At 44.9% G+C, this 25,750-nt stretch overlaps 2 protein-coding genes across 2 annotated transcripts in view; one reads left to right on the top strand and one right to left on the bottom strand.

The window, feature by feature from the left end:
* LOC309889474 (very low-density lipoprotein receptor-like) overlaps positions 1 to 25,750 on the top strand; it is a gene marked incomplete at both ends in the record, with an annotated part of 519,757 nt that overhangs the window by 156,184 nt on the left and 337,823 nt on the right. The window lies entirely within an intron of this gene.
* LOC309889455 (very low-density lipoprotein receptor-like) lies at positions 18,490 to 25,016 on the bottom strand (the record flags this gene model as incomplete). The annotated part of the gene is made up of 3 exons (XM_082782313.1): positions 18,490 to 18,658; positions 20,341 to 20,568; positions 23,794 to 25,016. The coding sequence occupies 3 exons, from the start codon at positions 25,014 to 25,016 to the stop codon at positions 18,490 to 18,492; spliced, it is 1,620 nt and encodes a 539-aa protein (XP_082638439.1).

The following is a 25,750-nucleotide window of genomic DNA, read 5'->3' as shown; positions in this document are numbered from 1 at the left end:
TTCCATCTCAGTCATACTCTTACACACACACAGGCAACCGAATCCCACCCAACCGAACGGTATACGCCTTAAACACTTACGACTCTGTCATCTTTGTCTGGATCTTCGCGCGCAGAATTACAGGCAAAAACAATTCTGCATCTGGCAAGGGAGCTCATAAAAATCAAAATCTTTGCTTACCTTTATTCAGGTTCAAGATGGCATTGGTTCCAGACAGAAACCACCAAATGGTGTGGCGCCTCTCCTAGATTAAAATCCAGGAACCAAAACCATCTCAGACGAGGCCCCAAGTTGTTATAAATAGCTCAGTCCCAAAATAGGATTATAATCAAAGTTTACAATTTATTAAAAGAATAGAGGTAAGCAAACAGCGCTGGGTGCGACTAGGTGGAGCGGAGAATCCCAGCACATCCAGCACTGTTTGCTTACCTCTATTCTTTTAATAAATTGTAAACTTTGATTATAATCCTATTTTGGGACTGAGCTATTTATAAAAAGGAGTAGAAAGAAGGAATGAAAAGGAACAGGCTAGCAGAATGGAGACCAGGACGGGAACAGGCACATTGATTGCCTCATGAAGATAGGTTCGGCCAGACTCAGCAAACCACTCAGAGAAGCTTGTACTGAAAGTCACTGGAAATAGGCGCACTGGAGCCGGAGAGAAGCTCAAGCTAAAAGAAGCGGACCTGTGCACACAACTGCCTCTTGCTGGTAAGCAGCTGCGCTTTATGGGGAATCATACGTCCTTAGAAACAAAGACTGTCCTGGTAACCTTACAGCTTATTCTCCGTATTAACAATTGGACAGTTTATGAGCCTGAAATATGGGACCAAACTGAGGTCAAGGTGTGGGACTCTGCAACTAAAAACGACAATGTTGCAGTGGTATTGCTCGGCACCTGGCGAGCAATCTCTGAGGCCTTAAAGAGGCATGTGGGACCACAGTCAGAAACGTGTGGCTTGCCAGACGGTGAGGGAGCTGCGGGCTCCTTTACTGATCCGACTGCTATGCCATCGGCCCCTCCGCTGCTACAGCCATCGAAGGCTTTTGCTGTTTTGCCCCCTGCTGACCTGGATGTGCCTTTTGACCCAGGCCTATTGGCCTTGAAAAGGAGATGGATATGCTTTTCTTCAATCTGGGAAGAATGGGATACATAAGGCCTGAAGGCCGAGTTGCTTGACAACTTAAAGCAAGACATATTGTTCAAAAGGAATGGAAAATGTAGACTTGTTTGTAATCATGAAAAGGAATGGAAAAATGGAGACTGTTAAGTCATGGAACTTAAAGGATTGTTTGTTACCTTTTCTGATTGTACGTATATATAGGCGTACTTGAGTTTAGTATGTAAAAGCAATGTTCTGTATATTTAGAATATTTGATGTTCGTGTGTGTGTGTTGGTAGAGCATAGACTCCCCGCACACCCAGCGCTGTTTACTTGCCTTTTAGAAATATTTGTTTTATAAATACTACAAAATTCAGATTGAGTTGAGACTTCATTTATAACAGGGGTATTCCATCCCATCTTAATCATGTTAAAAATACATAGGGGTGGATAGCCAGGGTTGGGGGGGACCGGCTGCTCGGGGATAGGCTGGGCATCGGTCAGCGGGTGGTGAGCAATTGCATTATGCATCACTTGTTTTGTACTTATTATTATTATTATTATTATTATTATTATTATTATTATTATTATTATTATTATTTCCCTTTCTTTTCTGTCCTAATAAACTGTCTGTATCTCAACACACAGGCTTCGTTTCCCTGATTCTCTTCCCCCATCCCAGAAAGGGAAGGGGGAGGGTGAGCGTAGGCTGTGTGGTGCTTAGCTGCCGGGTGTCGTGGTTTAACCCGGCCGGCAGCTAAACACCACGCAGCCGTTCGCTCACCCTCCCCCCTCCCTCTCTGGGACGGGGGAGAGAAATGGAAAGTGAAGCCTGTGAGTTGAGATAAAGACAGTTTAATAAGACAGGAAAATAATAATAATAATAATAATAATAATAATAATAATAATAATAATAATAATAATAATAATAATAATAATAATAATACAATGATGATAATAGTACTACTAATAATAATATGTACAAACAAGTGATGCACAATGCAATTGCTCACCAACCCCCTGACCGATGCCCAGCCTAACCCCGAGAAGTCCGGCCCCCTCCCCCCGGCTAGCCACCCCTATATATTGTTTAGCATGACGTCAGATGGTATGGAATACCCCTTTGGCTAGTTTGGGTCACCTGTCCTGGTTCTGTCCCCTCCCAGCTCTTACTGCACCCCCAGCCTGCCCGTTGGCAGGACAGAGCGAAAGGCTGAGATGTCCTTGGCTTGGTATAAGCACTGCTCTGCAACAATTAAACCATCGGGGTGTTATCAGCACTCTTCTCATCCTAAGCCAAAACACAGCATTCCACCAGCTACCAGGAAGAAAATTAATTCTGTTCTAACTGAAACCAGGACACCGGGTTAAACCACAGCAGTCTTTTTGGCACACAACTTGGCGAACAAAGGGCTGAGATAACGACAGATCTGATCAGAGCATGTTAAAACAAAATTCTTGTAAGTGTTACATCAGTTTAATAGCTGCTAACCACAATGCCAAGTTTTGTGAAATAAAAATTGGAAAAAAATATACGTATTTCCTTATACGATTTATCATTCTTTACGGAAAAATAAAAAAAAAAAATTGCACACAGTCATGAAAACAGTTTGTAAATTCCAGCCAGGAGACAGTTTAAATTTATTCTTTCAACCATACAGGGAGAAAAAAAAATCGAAAAAGAAAGCAAACAACAACATTATGCTTTTTATTTTCTTTTTTAACACGTTATTTTCAGCTTTCAGTAGGCTCTTCCATACAAGAGGGAAAGCTAGATTTTTTTCATATCTTTGAAAGGGAAATTGGATATATAAAATCTTGTTTCTGCTAATTTAGAAGCCTTGTAAAAGTTCTTGTAGCTGTGCAACTACTTCTGTATCCATGGTTTCCCTAAGTGCATGGAAACCTTGTTCTCCCAGTAATTCCTGCTGTGCCTTTAACTTCTCATAGACAAACTGCTGCAATGGCACAGTGTGTACAGGGTCCTTCAGTGCAAGATGTGGAAAATAAGAAAAAATATATGTAGTAATGCACTTAAAAAATACTCTGCGAATATTCATCTTTTTTATAACCTGATCCCAGGGAAGAAATCTCCTTTTCTTTGTACTTATTTGAGAAACAAGAGGAAAAACGGTAAAACAAAGATCAAATTAATTATCATCAATAGCAAATGTTAGTTTAAAAATATTTGAAACAACAGCCTCAAATCATGAACCCAGTCTGTTGTAAGATGTCACCCTTCTATAAAACTATTTCAAAGCTGTTTTGTTAATTACTTCTGACTGAGTTTCCCATAATTCCTAAGGAACACATCAGATATTACCATGATAAGCACTTTAGATATTTCATGAATTATGATCAGTTATATTTTATTAGTAAGAAAACAAAACTGAAAAAGTTGAAATGGTTTAGATTTCCTTATACAGAAAAACAACAGATGGAAATAAAAATCAGTTTATGATCAGCATAACTCCATAGCTGAAACAAACTGTTCCTATGCATAAGGAATAGACATACTTCTTCAGTAGCAGTACCTATATAACAATCTGTACAGCCAAATTATGCAATTTTCTTTTAGGTGGGGAGAGAATATGTGTCTATTTTCCACATTAACTGCTTGAAAATAAAAGCAAAACCGGTAAATGGAAGGGCTACATTGACAGAGTAGTCAGTGGGAACTTCACTAGACTGCCATAACTTCTCAAATATGATGGATAGTGGCTTAGCAACTACATCTGCCAGTTCCCTCAGAACCTGTGGATGCATATCATTTGGTCTCATTGATTTCTGCACCTTTAGCTTCCTTAGCTGGTCTCATTGACAGAGGACCTATTCATAATTTTAAAATAAGAAGAGAGCTGTGGGAAGGCTAGCGACATGGATAGTTATACAATGTTTGTCTCTCAGTCCACCAAGCTAGATGAAGAGGAGGAGAGGACACCTAGAGCATCACAAAGTAGGATGTATAAATAAATAGGAAGTTACTGCAGATGCATGATCTTCTGCTTGTCTTAGTGTCAATACCAAACAACACTACTATTTATGCTGAAAGGTCAGGAAACAAGATATAATGCTATGTCTCAAAGCCCACTGAAATAGAAGACTTCCAAGCTTGTATACCTTGCTATATTGCTATTTACAAATAAATGGGGGTATATTAACCTTGCACAACTACACTTTCTTTATTCCTTCTCATTCTTATTTCACACAATTTATAGCACGTCTGATACATTATTAAAACATTATCTTAGCAGCCGCTATGTACAAACCCAAAGTGAAAACTATAGTGGATTTTTGCTATAGACAAAGGATATATCTGATCTCATTCAATTTCAGTAATGTACATTTTTTGATCAAATTGTCTTGTTGGGTTGAATCAGAACTAGTAAATACAGCATTTAATTGTTCTCTGACTAGAAGCTATGGGATTTACTTACCAAGTGGTAATGCACTATAGAAAGTATTCCTTAAAAAACTACCTGGTCTGACAAATGGGGTTGAACATCAACACATAAGTAATAGCATAGATGTCTACTGCCTAAGACAGCTTTCAGTTTTAATTGGAGTACTAATCATAGGTTACTCTCACCAAATGAGCTGCATCATTTTTCTAACATTAATGGATTAATTTTCTAACAAAAAGTTTATTTAAAGAAAAATATCATATTGCACATTCATACATAATTCTTACATGCCATAATGTTGCATAGTTTGTGATAGAATGGATTCTCTTCATGTTTTCTTGTAGTTTTCTATTTTGTCAAGATACCAAAAAAAATATATATATTTGAATTTTAATATATAGTTGGTCATTAAACTTTAAGATTTACTTGGGGGGAGTGCCAAGTGAAACAACCACATAAAGATAAAACTTCTTATACTGCAAATACTTCTGTTTGCCTATTAGTGGTTTATTACAAAAATAAAAGCAAAGAAAGAGTAAAACACCCCAAAACATCACAATTATCACAAAAGAGAAGTGCAAGCTCTTTGTCTTTCTTATTATGGACTGTCATGGTTTTGGCTGGGACAGAGTTAATTTATTTTTTTTTTGTAGAGGCTCATACAATGATGTGTTTTGGGTTTTTGATGAAAACAGTGGTGATGACATACTGAAGTTTTTAGTTGCTGCAGAGCACTTGTGCACCTTCAGATTCCTTATCTGGTCTCTGTGGGGGTTTGTTCATTGTCTTTGAGGAATTTGGAGAATCTGCTGAGGAGATAAGGTTGTACAATTTAATGGCCTTGATAAGGGGGAGGATTAAGCAAGTAGATAGCAGGAGGGGGTGTTGGGTAAACATCCTTGAGTGAAACCAGACTCTGTGAAATTCCTTACCACAAGACATCCTTTTTGCCGCTTCACTTCCCCCACCTGAACACGAAGCAGAGGAACAATGACCCCCCTCTCAACAATAGACTGCGCAGCCTCAGCCAGTTCAACAAGTCCTGATAAGCCGGAATTCGACTGCTATAAAACAGCAACCCTGGAAAGGGAAGTTGCGTGCTGTTGCGGAGCGGAGACTCCCCAGCCGCCCAGCGCTGTTTTGCTTGTGTCTGCTTACTTGATTAATAAAATAATTTCAATAGACCAGTAAATTGTGTGGTCTAATTTATAACAGTCTCAAACCTGATCTTCTCCTACAGTGAGCAGTTCATCATTCTCCCAGTCCCTGCCTTTGCTTTCTGGGACTTGGGCTTTGTGGCTAGAACTCTTGCCGGCAAAAACTGAGGCAAAAAAAGTCATTGAGTACCTCAGCCTTCTCTGTATCCCAGATAGCCAGGTCTCTAGTTTCCTTCCAGAGAGGGCCCACAATTTCCCTAGTCTTCCTATTATCACTGATGTACCTGTAGAAGCTTTTCTTGTTGCCCTTGATGTCCCTGGCCAAATTTAATTCTAACAGGGCTTTAGCTTTCCTAACCTGATCCCTGGCTGCTTGGACGATTTCTCTGTATTCCTCCCAGACTATCTGTCCTTGCTTCCACCCTCCGTAGGCCTCCTTTTTCTGCTTGAGTTTGGCCAGGAGCTCCTTGTTCATCCATGCAGGCCTCCTGGTGTTTTTGCCCAACTTCTTCTTTGTTGGGATGCATCCTTCCTGGTCTTGGAGGAGGTGATCCTTGAATATTAACCAGATTTCTTGGGCTCCTCTGCCCTCTAGGGCTTTGTCCCATCGTACTCTACCAAGCAGATCCCTGAAGAGGCCAAAGTCTGCTCTCCCGAAGTCTAGGGTAGTCTTTCATCCCTTATCTCCCTTGCTTCTGCTAGTTCAAGGCTACCAATCTCCCTGTTTTCTTCAAGGTTTCCTTGTTTTCTTCAGCTCAAGACTTCATGAGAGCAGAGAAAAACAAACAAACAAAACCTTCTCAGTAAGGAGATTAGGCTTTAGATTGCAAAAAAAAGTAATTAAAAAATCCAGGCATTTTCAGCTAACGTTGCAAAAATGTTCTCCACTGGTAGCAACTCAAGTTCCTGTTCTCATCCCTTTGTCCAAATGGCACACTAAGTTCTCTTATGCAAGGAAAAGGGCAAATATAATCCAAATCTATTTGTTATTTTAATACCACTGTTATTTTACACAGATGACAGAGAACAACTTCACATTCCTATTCTACTGCTGCTGCTGGGCCTGACAGCAATGATCCTTTCCTGAAATCCCTGTATATGATGCATATAATCAGAATCATAGAATCATAGAATCATAGAATCTGCCAAGTTGGAAGGGACCCATAACAATCATCGAGTCTGTCCTGGTTTCAGTTAGGACAGAGTTAATTTTCTTCCTAGTAGCTGGTAGAATGCTATGTTTTGGCTTAGGATGAGAAAAGTGCTGATAACACCCCGATATTTTAATTGTTGCAGAGCAGTGCTTACACCAAGCCAAGGATGTTTCAGCTTCTTGCTCTGTCCTGCCAATGGGCAGGCTGGGGGTGCAGCAAGAGATGGGAGGGGACAGACCCAGGACAGGTGACCCAAACTGGCCAAAGGGGTATTCCATACCATCTGACATCATGCTGAACAATATATAGGGGTGGCTAGCCGGGGGAGGGGGCCGGACTGCTCGGGGTTAGGCTGGGCATCGGTCAGCGGGTGGTGAGCAATTGCATTGTGCATCGCTTGATTTGTACACTTTATTATTAGTAGTGTTATATATGGAGTGGTAATTCGTGTCAGAAAAATGGTTGATATTAATAAAGAAGGGGGAGATTTGGGAATGTGGCAATGGGGGTCGGAAAGCCTCGTGGTTGGTAATAACATCAAACTCTTTAACGATGAGGTCATCAGGAATGTAAAGAGTTTAGAGGAAATAAAGAAGGGTGATTGAGGCAACGCCCTGCCATCTGGGATTGCTTGTTTTCCCCTCTGTTAAGGCATGGAAGTTGCTGGGGGGGTTGCTGGTTAAAACTGTTAACATTTATTGTTTAGTGTGGTTTCAAGTGTTAACGAAAGGGGCAAAGCAATCATGTTTTGTTGCTTTTGGGAACCTTGTGGTGGGCAGAGCACGTGCAGAAGAAGAGGGAGACAGTCGAAGCCGCTCCTGCAGTCTGGAACAAAAGGTTGCTAATGGTGATGGGGAAACCGTGAGCCTTTCACCCACAACGACCACCACAAAGAGAATTATAATATGAAGCGGGGATAGGATATCCATATGTATAGGCGTACTCGGGTTTCTTGTAAATATGTAACAGCAATGTCCTATATATATTTGGAAAGTTCGACGGTTGGGTGTGCGTGTTGGTAGAGCATAGACTCCCCGCGTGCCCAGCGCTGTTTACTTGCCTTTTATAAATATTCTTTTATGTTACTAAATTCAGAGTTGAGACTTCATTTATAACAGTAGTACTATTATCATCATTATTGTTATTATTATTATTGTTATTATTATTTTCCTGTCTTAATAAACTCTCTTTATCTCAAATCACAGGCTTCACTTTCCCATTTCTCTCCCCCATCCCAGAGAGGGAGGGGGGAGGGTGAGCAAATGGCTGTGTGGTGTTTAGCTGCCGGCTGGGTTAAACTACAACAGTCAGATAATACTAACAACTACTTAAATCTACCTACTTGAGGTAATTCAGTAAGATATACTTGTATGCTCTGAAAAGGTCAAAGTCCTGGGTCCCGTCCACCCAGAGGTTGTTTCCACAGAGCCTTCGTATTCACTCATTGGCAGGTTATGCAAATATTACACACCCGCTTAGCTATGATATACATGCCTACACATATATATTTTCTTAATACAGCGTCACACATTGCCTGGACTCCCCAGTGGCTTCCTTGGTGTAGAACAGATAAAATTTCCCTCATTATTTATTGACCCAGTAAATGCTTTTCTGTTGAACATCAATTTAGTACTTGCCTTTCTCCGCCTTCCCCCCCCCCCAGTACATTGGGCATTCCCAAGAAGCAGCGAGTCTGGTACTTCCTATGCTTATGTTACCAATTCTGGTGCAAAAATAACATTTTTTGTTCCCACATGCATAATTTCATGAATTTTTAAGCTGATGCTCTATGTCGTTGTGGTTTAACCTGGCCAGCAGCTGTTTGCTCCCCCCCTCCCCGGCCCAGTGGGATGGGGGAAGAGAACTGGGGAAAAAAAAGTGAAAGCTTGTGGGGTGAGATAAAGACAGTTTCTTAGGATAGAAAAGAAAGGTTAAATCATTGAAGAATAATAATTGAAAGAATTGTAGGGGTTGGAAGGGACCTCAAGAGATCATCGGGTCCAACTCCCTAGAGCAGGTTGCCCAGGTTAGCGTCCAGACAGGCCTTGAATATCTCCAGAGGAGACTCCACAACCTCCCTGGGCAGCCTGTTCCAGTGCTCCGTCACTCTCACCGTGAAGAAGTTCGTTCACATGTTGGTGTGCAACTTCCTGTGCTCCATTTTGTGGCAGTTGTCCTTTGTCCTATCCCCACAAACTGCTGAAAAGAGGTTGGCCAAATCCCTCTGTCTCCCACAATTAAGGTTCGTAAACAATAAGATCCCCTCTCAGTCTTCTCTTATCCAGGCTGAACAGACCCAGGTCTCAGCCTTCCTCATAAGGAAGATGCTCCAGGCTCTGTATCATCTTTGTGGCCCTCCACTGGACTCTGTCCAGGAGATCCCTGTCTTTCTTGTACCAGGCAGCCCAGAACTAGACACAGTACTCCAGGTGGGGCCTGACCAAGGCAGAGTAGAGGGGGAGGATCACCTCCCTTGACCTGCTGGCAACGCTCCTTTTAATGCACGCCAGGATCCCATTGGCCCTCTTGGCCATGAGGGCACACTGCTGGCTCATGGTCAACCTGTTGTCAACCCCCAGGTCCTTCTCCTCAGAGCTCCTCTCCAGCAGGTCATCCCCCAGCCTGGACTGATATGTGCGGTTGTTCCTTCCCAGGTGCAGGACTCTACAGTTGATCTTGTTAAACCTCATTTGGTTTCTTCCTGCCCAGCTCTTGCTGAATGGCAACAAAGCCTTCTGGCATGTCGGCTACTCCTCCCAGCTTTGTGTCTTTATTGTACTTGCTGAGTGCAGACACTATTCCCTCTTCATGGTCGTCAATGAAGATGTTGAACGAGACCTGACCCAGCACTGACCCCTGGGGAACACTGCTAGTCACAGGCCTCCAGCCAGACTCTGCTCCGCCGATCACCACCCTCTGAGCTCGGCCACTCAGCCAGTTCTCAACCCACCTTGCCGTCCACTCATCTATCCCACACTTTCTCAGCTTTGCTAGTAGGATGTCATGGGAGACAGTATCAAAAGCCTTGCTAAAGTCAAGGTGGATGACATGCTCTGCTCTCCCCCCATCTACTCAGCTGGTGATGCCATCATAGAAGGCTATGAGGTTGGTCGAGCATGACTTCCCTTTGGTGAATCCATGCTGACTACTCCTCATAACCTTCTTCTCTTCCAATTACTTGGAGATGGCATCCAGAACAAGCTGCTCCAATACCTTTCCAGGGACAGAGGTGAGACTGACTGGCCTGTAGTTTCCCGGATCCTCCTTCTTGCCCTTTTTGAAGACCGGAGTGACATTGGCTATCCTCCAATCTTCAGGCACCTCTCCTGTTCTGCAGGATCTTCAAAGATGATCTATTAAAGATGATAGAGAGCGGTTCGGCAATCACCTCTGCCAACTCCCTTAGCACACGTGAATGCATCCCATCAGGGCCCATAGATTTGTGTGCGTTGAGCCCACTCAGACGCTCCCGAACCACTCCCTTGTCAACAAGGGGGGAGAGCTCCACTTCCAGACTCTCTTTCCTCCCTCCAGCGTCCAGGAGTCCTGGGGGAGAGGCCTTGAAGCAAAGACTGAAGCAAAGAAAGTGTTTGGTATCTATGCCTTCTCAGCGTCTCCCGTGACCAGGACACCCCCCTCATTCAGCAAGGGACCCACATTATCCTAGTCTTCCTTTTAGCGTTTACATACTTTAAAAAAACCTTCTTATTACCTTTTCTCTCTTTCGCAAGCCTCATCTCTAGGTGGGCTTTAGCCTTCCTCATCGCGTCCCTGCAGGCCCTGACAACACATCTATACTCCTCCCAAGAGGACAGGTCCTTTTTCCACATTTCATAGAACTTCTTCTTCCTCCTTTTGATTTTGCTGATGAGCTCCTTGCTCATCCACACAGGTTTCCTACCCCCTTCCCCGATTTCCTACTCTTAGGGATGCACCGATCCTGAGCTTGGAAGAAGTCCTGTTTAAATGTAGCCCAGCTCGCACAAGCACCCTTGCCTTCTAGGAACCTAGCCCATGAGATACTCCCAAGCAGGTCCTGGAAGAGGTCAAAGTTGGCTCTCTGAAAGTCCAGGGTTGCAATCCTGCTTTTAGCCTTACTTCTTCCACTAAGTTCCATCTTGAACTCCACCATCTCATGGTCGCTGCATCCCAAGCTGCCGCCAACCTTCACATCTCTAACAAGCTCATCCCTGTTGGTAAGGACAAGGTACAGAAGCACCCCCTGCCTTGTCAGCTCCTCCACCACCTGCGTCAGAAAATTGTCTTCAACGTATTTCTTCCAACCTAGAAATTCTGTGATTCTGTGATTCTGTGTATTGTAGGAACCATTTGGACTGCACGTGCCTGGCTGAGTTGCTTACCGAGCAGATGTCTGGAACATTGAAGTCCCCCGTGAGAACCAGTGCCCGTGATCATGAGGCTATACCAGCTGCTTGTAGAAGGCCTCATCTACCTCCTCCTCCTGATCTGGTGACCTGTAGTACACCCCCACAACAGTATCCCCCATACCAGCCCACCCCTTAATTCTCACCCACAAGCTCTCCACTTGTCCTTCACCCTCCCCCAGGTGGATCTGGGTACACTGGGCTCCCTCACATAAAGGGCAACCCCACCCCCCTCACTTCCCCAGCCTGTCTTTCCTAAAGATGCCATGGAGGGCGTCTGAGTGCCCTCCATGACAGTGTTCCAGTCATGTGAGCTGTCCCACCACGTCTCTGTGATTGCAACGAGATCATGGCCCTGCGACCAAACACAGATCTCGAGCTCATTCTGTTTATTTTCCATGCTTTGCGCATTGGTATATAGGCACATTAGGGAAGCAGCAGGCACAGTTACCCCTAGAGGGATGCAAGAAGAAGATACTGGACGGGGGATCGGGATCATTACCTTCTCTGAGGAGCCCTTGGACGATCCTATAGGACAACTCAGAGTTTTTTCCCTACTGTCTTCAACAGTGACAGCAATGACAACTTCCCCCAGCCCTTCTCTGTCACTTCTAACTTCCCTCCTTTCCCCTGTCAAACCTAGTTTAAAGCCCTGGTAATCAGTCCAGAGAGCTTTCTCCCCAACACCCTTGTGCCTCACTTGCTGAGTTGATGTCGGTCAGCAGCCCATATACCCGGCTTCTCAAAGGGCTGCCCAAGATCAAAATGCCCAAAGCCTTGGTCCAGACACCACCCCCTCAGCCAGTCATTCACCTGTCCCGTTCTCCTCCTTCTTTCTGGGTCCCGGTCACCCAGAGGGAGGACAGAGGAGAACACTACCTGCATCCCCAATCCCTTCAACAACCTTCCCAGGGATGCAAAGTCCTTTTTAATATTCCTCATTTTTCTAGTTGCAGCTTCCCGGGATCCAACCTGAATGACACCAAGAGGATAGTAGTCCTCCGGTTTAATAAGTTGTGGCAGAGCCTTCCTAACGTCTCTGACACTTGCCCCAGGAAGACAGCACACCTCTCTGGATAGGTTATCTGGGTGACAAATGGGAGCCTCAGTGCCCCTCAGCAAGGAGTCCCCAATCACCAGGACTCTCCGCTCTTTTTATGTAGCGTTGGTTGTGATGCAGTGCTCCGCCCAGCCCCAATCCCTATGCTCAGTACTTCCCCCAGTCTTGACACGCTTTGCAGGGTTGCTTCCCGGGTTTGGACTACTGTCCAGACCCTCAACCTCATCCTTTTCCTGCTTTAGAAGGGAGTCGCCTACAAAATTTGTTTATAATAATTGCTCAATAATTGCTCAGTGATCATTTTATCCCCTAGTCTTAGCTTGGTATCCACCAAAAGTGGTACTGTTATCCCAGCCCCTTCTACCCCCACCACTGTTTAGGGTTTCATTAGCTAATTTACTCCCTGATACTTTACAAGCCAGCAATGACCTAGCTGCCCCAATGTATTGGGTTTGGTGGCAAGGTTCGTGGAGGTGGGCTGCTGTGGCAGCCCCTGCAAGAAAAACCCAGAAGCCTCCCCGTGACAGATAAGGGACAATTTCATCCGGCCCCAAAGAGGCCCTCCGCTGCCCAGAGCCAAGCCATGAGCAACACAGTCCGTGCCTTTGTGAGAGCACATCCAAGAAAACGAAAACAAACAAACAAACAAAAACCTGCTGCTCAACAGCAGCTGGGAGAGCGGGGAGCAAGAAACCTCCCCGCAGACACCAAAGTCAGAGCAGAAGCAGAGGGGAAGAGGCACTCCAGGCGCTGGAGCCGAAGCCCCCCTGCGGCCTATGGAGAGGCCCCTGGTGGAGGAACAGGCTAGCAGAACGGAGACCAGGACGGGAACAGGCACATTGATTGCCTCATGAAGATAGGTTCGGCCAGACTCAGCAAACCACTCAGAGAAGCTTGTACTGAAAGTCGCTGGAAATAGGCGCACCGGAGCTGGAGAGAAGCTCGAGCTGAGAGAAGCGGACCTGTGCACACAACTGCCGCTGATGGGGAATCATACGTCCTTAGGAACAAAGACTGTCCTGGTAACCTTACAGCTTATTCTCCTTATTAACAATCGGACTGTTTATGAGCCTGAAATATGGGACCAAACTGAGGTCAAGGTGTGGGACTCTGCAACTAAAAATGACAAGGTTGCAGCGGTATTGCTCAGCACCTGGCGAGCAATCTCTGAGGCCTTAAAGAGCCACATGGAGCCACAATCACAAACGTGTGGCTTGCCAGACAGTGAGGGAGCTGCGGGCTCCTTTACTGATCCGACTGCTATGCCATCGGCCCCTCTGCTGCTACAGCCATCGAAGGCTTTTGCTGTTTCGCCCCCTGATGACCTGAATGTGCCTTTTGACCCAGGCCTATTGGCCTTGAAAAGGAGATGGATATGCTTTTCTTCAATCTGGGAAGAACGGGATACATAAGGCCTGAAGGCCGAGTTGCTTGACAACTTAAAGCAAGACATATTGTTCAAAAGGAATGGAAAGTGGAGACTGTTAAGTAATCAAGAAAAGTCATGGAAAATGGAGACTGTTAAGTCATAGAACTGAAAGGATTGTTTGTTACCTTTCCTGATTGTACGTATGTATAGGCATACTCGGGTTTAGTATGTAAAGCAATGTTCTGTATATTTAGAATGTTTGATGCCTTTCATACCTTTTATAGCTTTTATACCTTTTAGAAATATTTCTTTTATAAATATTACAAAATTCAGATTGAGTTGAGATCTCATTTATAACAGGAGGATCCCCAGTGACTGTTCACTACATCCCCCCATCTTGTGGAGCTTTTTCTGTGTATCTGGCCACCACCTGTATTCTGTATTACTTGGTGGGTAATGCAAAAGAATGGAGAGGTCCAGTGTGTACCTCAAGGGGATTTAATACTGGGTGAGAATAGCCCATGAGTTGAATTGTATCGTGTCAATTATTATATAATACTGTATGTCATCATTACCATGATTACTATATATATCCTAGATGAAAATGGTGATTAATTAGAATGTATGGGAAAGAGTGTAACCTGAGCAGGACATAAATGGTATGGAATAAGGGGTGGATAGATGTCCTGGTTTCAATTAGGACAGAGCTGATTTTCTTCCTAGTAGCTGGTCGAATTCTATTTTTTGGCTTAGGACGAGAAGAGTGCTGATAACACCCCAATGGTTTAATTGTTGCAGAGCAGTGCTTACACCAAGCCAAGGACGTTTCAGCTTCTTGTTCTGTCCTGCCCGCAGGCAGGCTGGGGGTGCAGCAAGAGCTAGGAGGGGACAGACCCAGAACAGCTGACCCAAACTGGCCAAAGGGGTATTCCATACCATCTGACGTCATGCTAAACAATATATAGGGGTGGCTAGCGAGGGTTTGGGGGGCCAGACTGCTCAGGGTTAGGCTGGGCATCGGACAGCGGGTGGTGAGCAATTGCATTGTACATCACTTGTTTCGTACACATTATTATTAGTGGTACTATTATCATCATTATTTTTATTATTATTATTGTTATTATTATTTTCCTGTCTTTATCTCAGCTCACGGACTTCACCTTCCCATTTCTCTCTCCCATCCCAAAGAGGGAGGGGGGAGGGGGAGCAAACAGCTGTGTGGTTAAACCACGACAGAGTCCAACTCCTGCCACCACACAGGTCTACCCAAAATTTTAGACCATGTGACTAAGTGCACAGTCCAAACGCTTCTTGAACTCCAGCAGGCCTGGTGCAGTGACTTCTTCTCTGGGGAGCCTGTTCCAGTGTGCGACCACCCTCTCAGTGAAGAACCTCTTCCTGATGTCCAGCCTAAAATTAAAAAAAAAAAAAAAAAAAGAAAAAAAAAAAAAGGAAAAATAGATAACATGAAAAAAGTAAAGAAATTCACAGAAGATATTACATGCTGTGTACAATTTTACATTCTACTATGCAGAATTTCCATGAATTAATCATAATGAAAAAACCTTGGGGATGCTGGGCTTTTCATTCACACACATGCTAGTTCAATAGCTTATCATATCTTTCCAACAGATCAAGCCCCCATTGGGTCTTTGCTGTCTGGACAGCTGTCAGTCAGGTGGGGATATGTCAGTCTTTCTCAACCCAGAAACAGGCTGATCCTCAGCCTTGCTTAATATGCATATTCTTGGGTGTTTTTTGGTTTTTTTTTTCCTCATTCAATTCTTCATACTTTTCATGTTGGTATTTTTCTCTTTGGTCTTCGAGTTTCTTATTTTTAACCTAACTTCTGTCTTTGATTTTACATTTCCTGTCTTGCCTGGCTTTAGCTTTATTATAGTCTCTCACAGCTCAAGAACTGTTTTTTCAATAAAGCTAAAACAGTATTACCCAGCTGTGCTGTGGTGATCTGGGCCCTTGGTCACAGTAGCTAAAAAGTAGACTGGGGATTACAGTTGCATGACAGTCGACTTACTGGTTGCTTGAATTCTTTTTAGGAGCACCTCAGAGAATGCAAGCCTTCCAGAAAATTAAAAAAAAAAAAAAAAAAAAAAAAAAAGATAAAAAACCAAGACTCCTTGGTTATTTTGTTGTATTGTACATGCACGATAATATATATGAAGTAATGCATAAAAATTTCTGGATCTTAACATGAACCTGTCAACTATGAAAACTTAATTAATGATTTAGAAAGACAGACAAACATGTTGACGTGCGATTCCATTGCAGTTTTACTCTGATCTATTGATGTGTGCATTTGTGGGACGGGGGGAGGGGGGGCGGGTTGTGGTGGTGTCATTGTTACACTTTTGAGGGAACAACATTTTTGACAGTTAGGATTTTAAATTTCAGAAAAGAAAAATCAATGCTGGAATCTGAAAGGTAGAGTTTAAAACAAAAAACTCAACTCCCTCTTTATGCTTGTAACTCCCTTGGGTTTTAAAAATTATTTGTGCACAGAATCTGACTGTAGCTGGAAAAATGAAACTGAGTTTCCATGAATACTTTTGTTTAAATGCTTACAAAATTAATTCCAGACATATTCACTCCTCCTTGTGGTATTTGTGAGCATTTTTTGCGTATCAGGAATTTGTAGACAGCAAATATTAGAATAGTTTTTGCTGCAGACAGTGGAAATGCTTATAAGCATGCACAAGCAGCCAATGCAAACTATGAAGTAATTGTCCCATGTCCTCTATATGTTACCATAAAAGCCAGTCGAAGAAACTCTCTCAGACCCAATTTTGGAGTTTTAGAAAGCAGGCTTTCTTTTTATTGCAGCGCTGGATGCACGGGTGATAGTTCCTCCTAGCGTGCATATCTGGCTCAAAAACTCTTCAGCTTATATGCACTGCAGGCATATACATATGCAAAAGTTTTCCCATAAGACATATACGTATTTAATACTTTACCCTGAAATCATTTACGTAGTGTCTGCCCCTTTGGGCATGTGCTGTTAAATGGGTCTGTGGTCTTTAGGGGTCTTTGAGACCCTCTAGTGGTTGTTTTCTTGGTGTCCTCTAGTTGAACTCTTACCTTAATGCATGCATAGTGTGGGACACCCCAGATGGTTCATCTCTTTTTCCCAGTTATCTGGTCCTAAACTGGTCCTAGCGGGTTTTAATCACAGTACTCAGCAAGGCCCAAGGCTTCTGATCTATTTGTGCATACTATTAACAAAGCTTAAGGTTTTCTTATCCTTTTCGTCCATACCAAAGTTTCAAAGTTGCTCAGGCAAGCATAGTTTAAGCAGTACGGAGATACAGTGGAGCCTTTGTTAAAGGCATTATATATCAGATGGGCTTGATAAAATATATATATAGAGAAAATACAGATCATATATGTAAATATATGATACAAAATGCAAATATTTCATGATTTAAATAATGTGAAAGTCATCTAATAAACATTTCCCTCCTTTGTATATTTCCAAAAAAAAGCAAGTAATGCTACTGTCTTCCAAGTTCAGGAAGTGCCATCCTTGAGACATGTTTGTTAGGGGATCTTCTTGTTTCCCCTAGCAGAATTGAGTCTCCCCAGGCATCCAGAATTCACTCAAGGAGTCGACTCCTGATTAAGATCAATTTGTCGTCCAGACATGACCCATAGGGAAGTCTGCTGTCTCCCTGGGGCACAGGTAAGAGATGTCGCTCAGAAAGTCACTTGCCTGGTACACCCCTCTGATTATTACCCTTTATTGAATGTTTTACAAGTTGTCAGGGATGAGGTGGCAAAGAGAAGCCCAAGAGCAATCAAAAGGGGCTTTGGGGCAACTGGTTGAAGGATGCACAGGTAGTGTTTTCCTCCATCCTTCCAGTAGCGGGGATCAATACTGAAAGGAACAGGCAGACCCAGCTGATCAATACGTGGCTCCGAGGCTGATGCCACCAACACAGTTTCAAGTTTCTTGATCATGGGAAGGTCTACATGATGTCGAGACTACTGACTCCTGATGGGGAGCACCTTTTTTTGAGGGGGGAAAAGGATTTTTGCCCAGGAGTTAGCAGGGCTGATTGACGGGGCTTTAAACTGGATTTGACTGCACACCAATTTTTGAGGAACTGCATGCTGGGGAGGTCCTTCAGTCTTCCCCTCAAGAGGCTGAGTTGAATGAAAGACATCTCAAGTGTTTCTATAAATACACATGCAGCATGAGAGAGAAGCATTTCAGTTCCCTGATATGCTTGTATACTAATGTACATAGTATGGGAAACAAACAGAAAGAATTGGAGATCTGTGTGCAGTCGCAAGGCTATGCACAGTTCCAGCAATGGCAATGGAGCATTGAAATATTGCTCCATCTGAGTTAGGAAGGAGATATATGTTCTTCAAGGTGGTGGACCTGTTGGGACAGCTTCTCCATAGCTGAGATGCAGGCCTATAGTAGGGCAGAGAGATTTTCTTCATATTGCTGAAGCTGCCTGGACAGAGCATCCACTGTTGGTCCCATCCCATCATTCCAATTCTGCAATGGCATGTGATAATGGTGTACCCCGTACAAACTTCTCTAAGTGGATGGTGTGCACTGGACTTCATCGGGATCTTTAGGTGTCTGGTGATTGTCCAAATCACTTTAAACCACCTCCAGCACAGCTAATTCTCTCAGGTGCTGGAGACCTTTCTCCATGGTGGTCCACTTAGCTATTGATATACAATATCTTCATGGAAGGGATACCTTTCTTTCATGCCTGACAGGAGTCGCCTCCAGAGGCTGAGAACCTGTGCCTCTCTCCTAGTTTCTCTGTCAATGACCCTTTCCCTAGAGAGGGACCTCAACTGCTTGGCTTCCTTGCCTTCTTACTCCTGGCTGTTGGCCCCAGTGTCCCTCCTATGACCTGCTGTGCCATACCTCCAACAGATATTGGAGTGGTTGAAGTCCACTATGAGGACCAGGGCTTGTGAATGTGGGGCTGCTGCTATCTGTATATAGCGGGACTCATCTGCTTGGTCTTCTTGATCAGGTGGCCTGTAGCAGACCCCCCTGTGGTGGTTTTACCCTGCTAAGCAGCCTAATTCCACCACAACCACTCTCTCACTTCCCTTCCTCAAAGGGAAAGCGGGAGAAAATATGATGAAAAGGTCTTAAGGGTTGAGATAAGGACAGGGAGATCACTCAACAATTATCGTCACAGGCAAAATAGACTCAGCGTAGGGAGATTAATGTAATTTGTTGCCTATGACCATGTCCTGGTTTCAGCTAGGACAGAGTTAATTTTCCTCCTAGTAGCTGGTAGGGTGCTATGTTTTGGATTAGGATGAGAATAGTGTTGATAACACCCTGCTGTTTTAATTGTTGCAGAGCAGTGCTTACACTAAGCCAAGGACTTTTCAGCTTCTCACGCTGTCCTGCCTGCAGGCAGGCTAGGGGTGCAGCAGGAGCTGGGAGGGGACAGACCCGGGACAGCTGACCCAAACTGGCCAAAGGGGGTATTCCATACCATCTTACGTCATGCTAAACAATATATAGGGGTGGCTAGCCGGTGTGGGGGAGACCAACTGCTTGGGGATAGGCTGGGCATCGGTCAGCGGATGGTGAGCAATTGCACTGTGCATCACTTGTTTCGTACATATTATTAGTAGTAGTACTATTATCATTATTATTATTATTTTCCTTTCTTTTCTGTCCTAATAAACTGTCTGTGTCTCAACCCACAGGCTTAATTTTCCCATTTCTCTCCCCCATCCCAGAGAGGGAGGGGGGAGGGTGAGCGAACGGCTGTGTGGTGCTTAGCTGCCGGCCACAGCAGACCAGCAGACTGGAACAGTGAGAAGCTAAAAGCAAATTTAAAACACCTCCCCCCCCCCTTCTATGTCCTCCCCCTGAATGGCATAGGGGAACAGGGCTTGTGGTCAGTCCATCATGCTTCATCTCCACCACCCCTTCATGGTCACTCAGTTCCCCTGCTCCAACATGGGACCCCTCCCATGGGATACAGTCCTTTCCAAACTGATCCTATGTGGGCTTCCCACACAGCATCTCCTGAAGAACTACTCCAATATGAGTCTGTACAATGGGGTCCATCTGTGAGGAGCAAACTGCTCCAGCTGGGGTCCTCCTCAGGCAGCAGCTCCAGCCAGGTCACCTGCTCCTGCATGGGCTCCTCTCCACAGGCTACAGGGGAACTTCTGCTCCGGTGCCTGGAGCACTTCCTCCCCCTCTTTTTTCACTGACCTTGGTGTCTGCAGGATTGTTTCTCCTTCCTCTCTCTCTCCCAGCTGCTGTTGTGCAGTAGTTTTTCCCTTTCTTAAATATGTTCTCACAGAGGCGCAAACAACATCGTTTATTGGCTTGGCTCTGGCCAATGGCAGGTCCCTTTTGGATGAAGCCAGCTGGAACTGGTCCCTATCTAACATGGGGCAGCTTCTGGACTCTTCCCACAGAGGCCACCCCTGCAGCCCCCCCGCTACCAAAACCTTGCATTGTAAAACCAATACTTCCCCACTATAATGTCACCTGTCCCTGCCCTCTCTTTAATCCTGACCCATAAGCTATCTGCCAGCTCCTCATACATCCCCAGACAGAGCTCTATTCACTCCAGGTGTTCATTGACATAGCGGGCAACATCCTTTCCTCATCTCCTCTACCTGTCCTTCCTAAAGATCCTATAGCCTTCCATTCAAACACTCCAGTCATGGGGGCTATCCTACCTCATCTCCGGAATTCCAATGAGGTCATAGCCCTTCAGGTGCACATACATCTCTGACCTCTTGTTTATTGCCCATGCTATGTGTATTAGCATACAGACATTTAAGTTGGGCCCCTGATGAAGCTGACTTACTGGCTGGAGTTCCTTTGTGCTGCTCTTCAGGTGCTTTCCTGCTGACGCACGGCCCTTCTCCAGGCTCTGGACATCTATCACTGACACTGACATCAAACTGGAAGGAGCAGCATGGATTAAGGTTACCCTCCCCCAGCAACTTTAGTAGTTTAAAGCTGTCTCCACCAGCTTGGCAAGCCTATGACCAAAAATGCTCTTCCCCTTCTCTGACAGGTGGACCCCATAAACCCCCATCAGACCAGGTTTCTCAAAGCAAGTCCCGTGGTCTAAGTAGTTGAACCCTGGTCTGTGGCACCAGTCCTATAAGCATTTGTTAATTTGCCAGATTTGACCATCCCTTTCCTTTGACCGGGAGGACTGATGGAAAAAACTACCTGTGCTCCTGAGTCTTTTACTGCTGTTGCCAAGGCTCTATAATCCCAGTTGATACTCCTCAGACTGCTCCTGGCTGCATCCCTGATGCCCATGTCAAATGGAGCGGTGGATAATAGTCTTCAGGTTGTATGAGGCTTGGCAGTTGTCGCGTTAAGGGGTGTAGCCAATTAATTGTTACGGGTCCAGTTGGATTCAGGGTACTGAACTATCACGGTCACAGATTCACCAACAACACAACACACCCTTACTATAGTTGCGTTCAATGAGAACTATCATGGCTAGAAACAATGCAATTAAGTGTAATTTATTACAGCAACAGGTACACAGGTTCTTTGTGTTGCCGGTGATAATTTACTGCCTGCAAAAGCAAGCTAGCATGCATGAAATACACAGGTACACAGCCTGGCTATTAACGCGTTAAAAGGCACAAAGACTCTATAGAGATTTCTAAGTTTCTGTGGAGACACACAGTATAATCGTCTCATCCAAAGGTGTCCCAATGCGGGGGGGGGGAAGAGAGACTCAGCCCGTCGACTGATCCCAGGAGTCAGGAGGTCCTCGAGATGGTATATTCCCTTGGGATGGTATCTCCCCTGATGGTGGTATCTTCCCTAACGATGGTATCTTCCCTAACATCCCCTCTCTCTTAGGCCAATGTATATTGTCTATCTTTTAGGTGGAGCTTGAGTGACTCTAGTCAAGCATATCTTAGTTATGATTGGTGAAGTTTTCTCGCTTTTGTTTAAAGGTATAGGCTCCAAGAAATTCAGAGCACGTGCTCAGTGAGGGGTGCTTGCACCTTGGAGGCGGGTAGCTTTTGGGATGGAGGTGTGTTTTGCTATTATAATGATATTATAATGAGCAAAAGTACACTAGAGTATATCATTTGTCAAAAACATGACAGGTCGTTGGCTCAGGGTAGCAAATGTGCAATTTATCGGTCTCGGTGTGCACAAGAATAGTTGAGTCCCCACCTGGTCACAGAGCCTAGCCGCGGTGTCTCCACTCTGCTTTACGCTCCGTAATGTTCCTTAGAGTCAGCACACCAGGTTCTCCCAGTGCGGTATGTGTTGGGTCTGTCTGAGCTGGAGTCACCTTTTCCCTGCAGCAGCCCGCACAGTGCTGTACTCTGCACAGAATCTACTGTGTGTTTTTTTGTTTGTTTGTTTGTTTGTTGTTGTTTTTTTGTTTTGGTTTGGTTTTTTGGTTGGTTGTTGGTTCTTTTTAACCTCAACTTAGGGATTTGTGAAAGTGAACTAGTGCTGTCTTCTGGAAAAAAAAAAATATATATATATATATATTTTTATTTTAGCATCTTCTTTGCTTTCATGTCTCTTCTATGCTAGCTGGTAAAAGCTGGAGAATCACCATCCTTTTGTTATGATATGAAACTACCAATGACATTCTCTGCTATGATCCAAAACTGTTGATCATAAAATCACAGAATCAGAGAATCATAGAATGGCCTGGGTTGGTGTGTTGGGTCTGTCTGAACTGGAGTCACCTTTTCCCTGCAGCAGCCCACACAGTGCTGTGCTCTGCACTCATAGCTGGAACAGCACTGATATCACTCCAGTGCTGTGTCTATTGCTGCATAGTGCTGGCACAGCATCAGGACTCCTTCCAAGCCCCCAAGAGCAAGCAGGCTGGGGGTGGGCAGGTGATGGGGAAGGGACATTGCCAGGGCAGCTGACCTAAACCAACCAAAGGGATATTCCATAACACCTGATGTCACACTCTGTTGCAGGAAGCACGGCCGAAAGCACGACAGACACCAGTAGAGTCAGATCATGCTCCATTTTATTGCCCGAATAGCCTAACTTTTATAGAGAACTTAACAGGGGTGGACAGTGTTTCACACCAGATTATTGGTCAAAAGCACTCAGACAAACAGCTACAAGAAAACAACCCCACCTGCAAGAAAACAACCCCCTTGTGATTAGCAGTCACATAGACCTTGTCCTTGAGGCCAGCTACTGGTAACAATATTTTCCTGAATTCCTCAATTGGGCAATGTGGGAACACTGTCATGGGAACTTCTCATAGTTGCCCTGGTAGCTTGGTTTGCTCAGCTACAGCAAGCCATGGGATTTTTGCTGTTTCAAGAAATCCCTCAACAATTCCCCCTTCTTCTTTTGAGCAAACCAAGCCTGACACAGCAGTTTTACAAGTAACTCTTTAGCTATACTTACAACACACGATGATTACCACCACCATAAACCAAATCCTTAATCCCCTTGTGATTAAACCCAGCAACCATCTACACTTTGTTTCAAACAAGTCAGTGAACCATTGATTGAAAGGATTGATACCATATTGAATCTTTCTCATGTGCTCTTTCAGGAAAGTAATGGATTTGTGAATTGACTCATTATGATCAGAAAGGTTTAAACAGTACATTCCCTTAAAGTCCTCACACCCATTCCTTTGAGACAAAAGCAAGATGTCAATAGCAGCTTGATCCTGTAAAAGCAGATGTCGCAGACTATTTTGATCTGGTAACATCTCCTCAAGTATCTCTGTTGTGGCATAGGCTTGCATCTCGGCCCTGCATACCAATTTTTCTAAGTTGTTACGTGCGGCCGCAGATGCCACTCCAGGCACTGAAATTGCTAATGCCGCTCTAGCTGCAACCCCACACTATTCAACATTATCATTGCAATCCAATGCAAGCAATGTCCATTTATGTCTGGTGATCTCACGCAACTGTAACAAGCTAGGAGCAAATACAATGAGTTTATCTATGTAACATGGACATCTGATAGCATTTGCAGAGATACCTTGCCAGGCCCCATTCCCACAAATCAGAAGCACATCAGGAGGTAAGGCCAAAGCTGTACAATTGTTCCAAACACTGTAGTTGTTACCCCTTGTCTCCATGCTATAAACCCCTAAACCCTGCTTAGCAGCGTCATTGCAATCACAGGTGTTATTTGTGTCTTTGTACCAGTATGGCCTTTTCCAGGTTCCTGTAGCAGGAATCATCTGATATCCACGGCTATGTTCACTTTTGTAGCCACCTTTCAGGTTCATACACATTTGACTACAGATACCAAGGTTTTGACATTCATCAATGTCTCCACAGTTTCTCTTGTCTATAAACTCAAACCCAGCTGGACAGTCACATTCATTTATGATGCATTCCTCCAGGGGCTCATCACCCCAGTCCTTGCAGTCTCTCTGGTGGTTACACACTTTATTGATATCTATGCATTCTCCACTTCTGCACTTGAATTTGCCAGGTCCAGAGCACTGAATAACATTGTTACAGTTTGCTTCATCAGTGCCATACAGACAGTCTCTCACACCACTGCACTGCCTACTCCCATGGACACAGTTCCCATCTTCACATCTGAACTGGTCTGGCCTGCAAGTCCGAGAAGGGCAGTTAATTTCATCACTTCCATCCTTGCAATCAGGATCTCCATCACATCGCCACTTCTTGTGGATACATTCACCTGAGCCGCACTGCACCTCACTCGTAGAACGCTTCACTGGAGGTGCAGGCTGGCGGCCACACTGCTCCAAAGATTCATCCGAGTGGTCGGAGCAGTCAGCATCATCAACACACACCCAGCTGATAGGGATGCAGGTAGAACTCTTGCACTGAAACTCATGAACACCACAGGTAGGAGGTGCACACTCCAGCTCATCGCTACCATCACTGCAGTCATCTTGAACATTGCAGACAAAGCTTTTGGAAATACATTGCCCACTACTGCATGTGAATTCTGCTGCACTACAAGTCACAATGCCACAATTCTCTTCATCTTCTCCACTGTCGCAGTCCTTTTCACCATCACATTTCCAGGACACTGGGATACACTGGGTTGACTGAGGACCACAGCTGATTTCATTTACCCGGCATGTTCTCGTATGACACAGCTCAGCACTCTCATCAGACCCATTTTCACAGTCCGGATCCCCATCACACTGCCATCTATTTGGCACACACTGACCACTGTTGCACACAAAGTCAGATTCAGCACACGTCTTCTTCACACAAGCACTCTCATCACTGCCATCTAAGCAGTCTTCACATTTTGCTCTAGCACCGTCGGCAGCAGTGCACAGGCCGGCGAGGGCGAGCAGCAGGCAGAGTGCCCCGCAGCGCGGCAGCACCCACCGCCGTCCTGCACCTGTGTCACTTATACTGCTCCTATTACCCATGCCGTTAGTGTCAGTGGCATCCTCCTGGTACCGTTTCTGTCTTTGTCGCCCCTTACTCTCCCCCTTTTCTTTTTTACCACTGACCATTCACCACAAATGGGTGAGACACATGATTACTAGTTAGGAAAGAGAGTGTAACGTCTGCTATACGGCTGCAGGCCGTGCCAGCTGCAACCCTAGAAGCTGTTTGTGAACGAGCCTGACTGACGGTGGTCATTTGGCGGTGTAATCTGCGTCTCTGCTCTCCTGCCCTGCAATAGAGCTAAATCGTCATTAATAGTCTGTAGAATGTGGCAACCCCACGGAATGTTATCCAGAAACATAGTTATAACACCGATCTGGGGACGAATAGTCTTTTTTTGCATTGCAAGATAACTTCTTATAAAAAGAATGCCAGAGAGAAGCAGCACAGCCGCTGCTGCCGCTGTCTCCATGGTTACGTCAGACAGGCTGCAGGGTCCTGATCTCCGCCCCTCTGCTCTGTGCCGACTCGCCACACGGTGAGGGTCGGCCGCCATTGTCCACTGACGCCTCTGGTCTCCCGTAGCAACTCGATCACGGATGGCCCATATCGCACCGCGATTACTTCAATTTCATGCGATTACTTCAAATTTCCCGCGTCCCCCCGCGATTCCGCGTCTCTCCGCGATTCCGCGTCTCACCGCGATTCCTTTTTCCGCGTCTCTCCGCGATTCCGTGTCTCTCCGCGATTCCCTTTTCCGCGTCTCTCCGCG

Source organism: Aythya marila (assembly GCF_965140915.1).
Source record: "Aythya marila genome assembly, chromosome: W".
Taxonomy (NCBI): Eukaryota; Metazoa; Chordata; class Aves; order Anseriformes; family Anatidae; genus Aythya; species Aythya marila.
The sequence above is the reverse complement of the archived record's forward strand: the minus strand, read 5'-3'. Positions and strand labels throughout refer to the sequence as shown.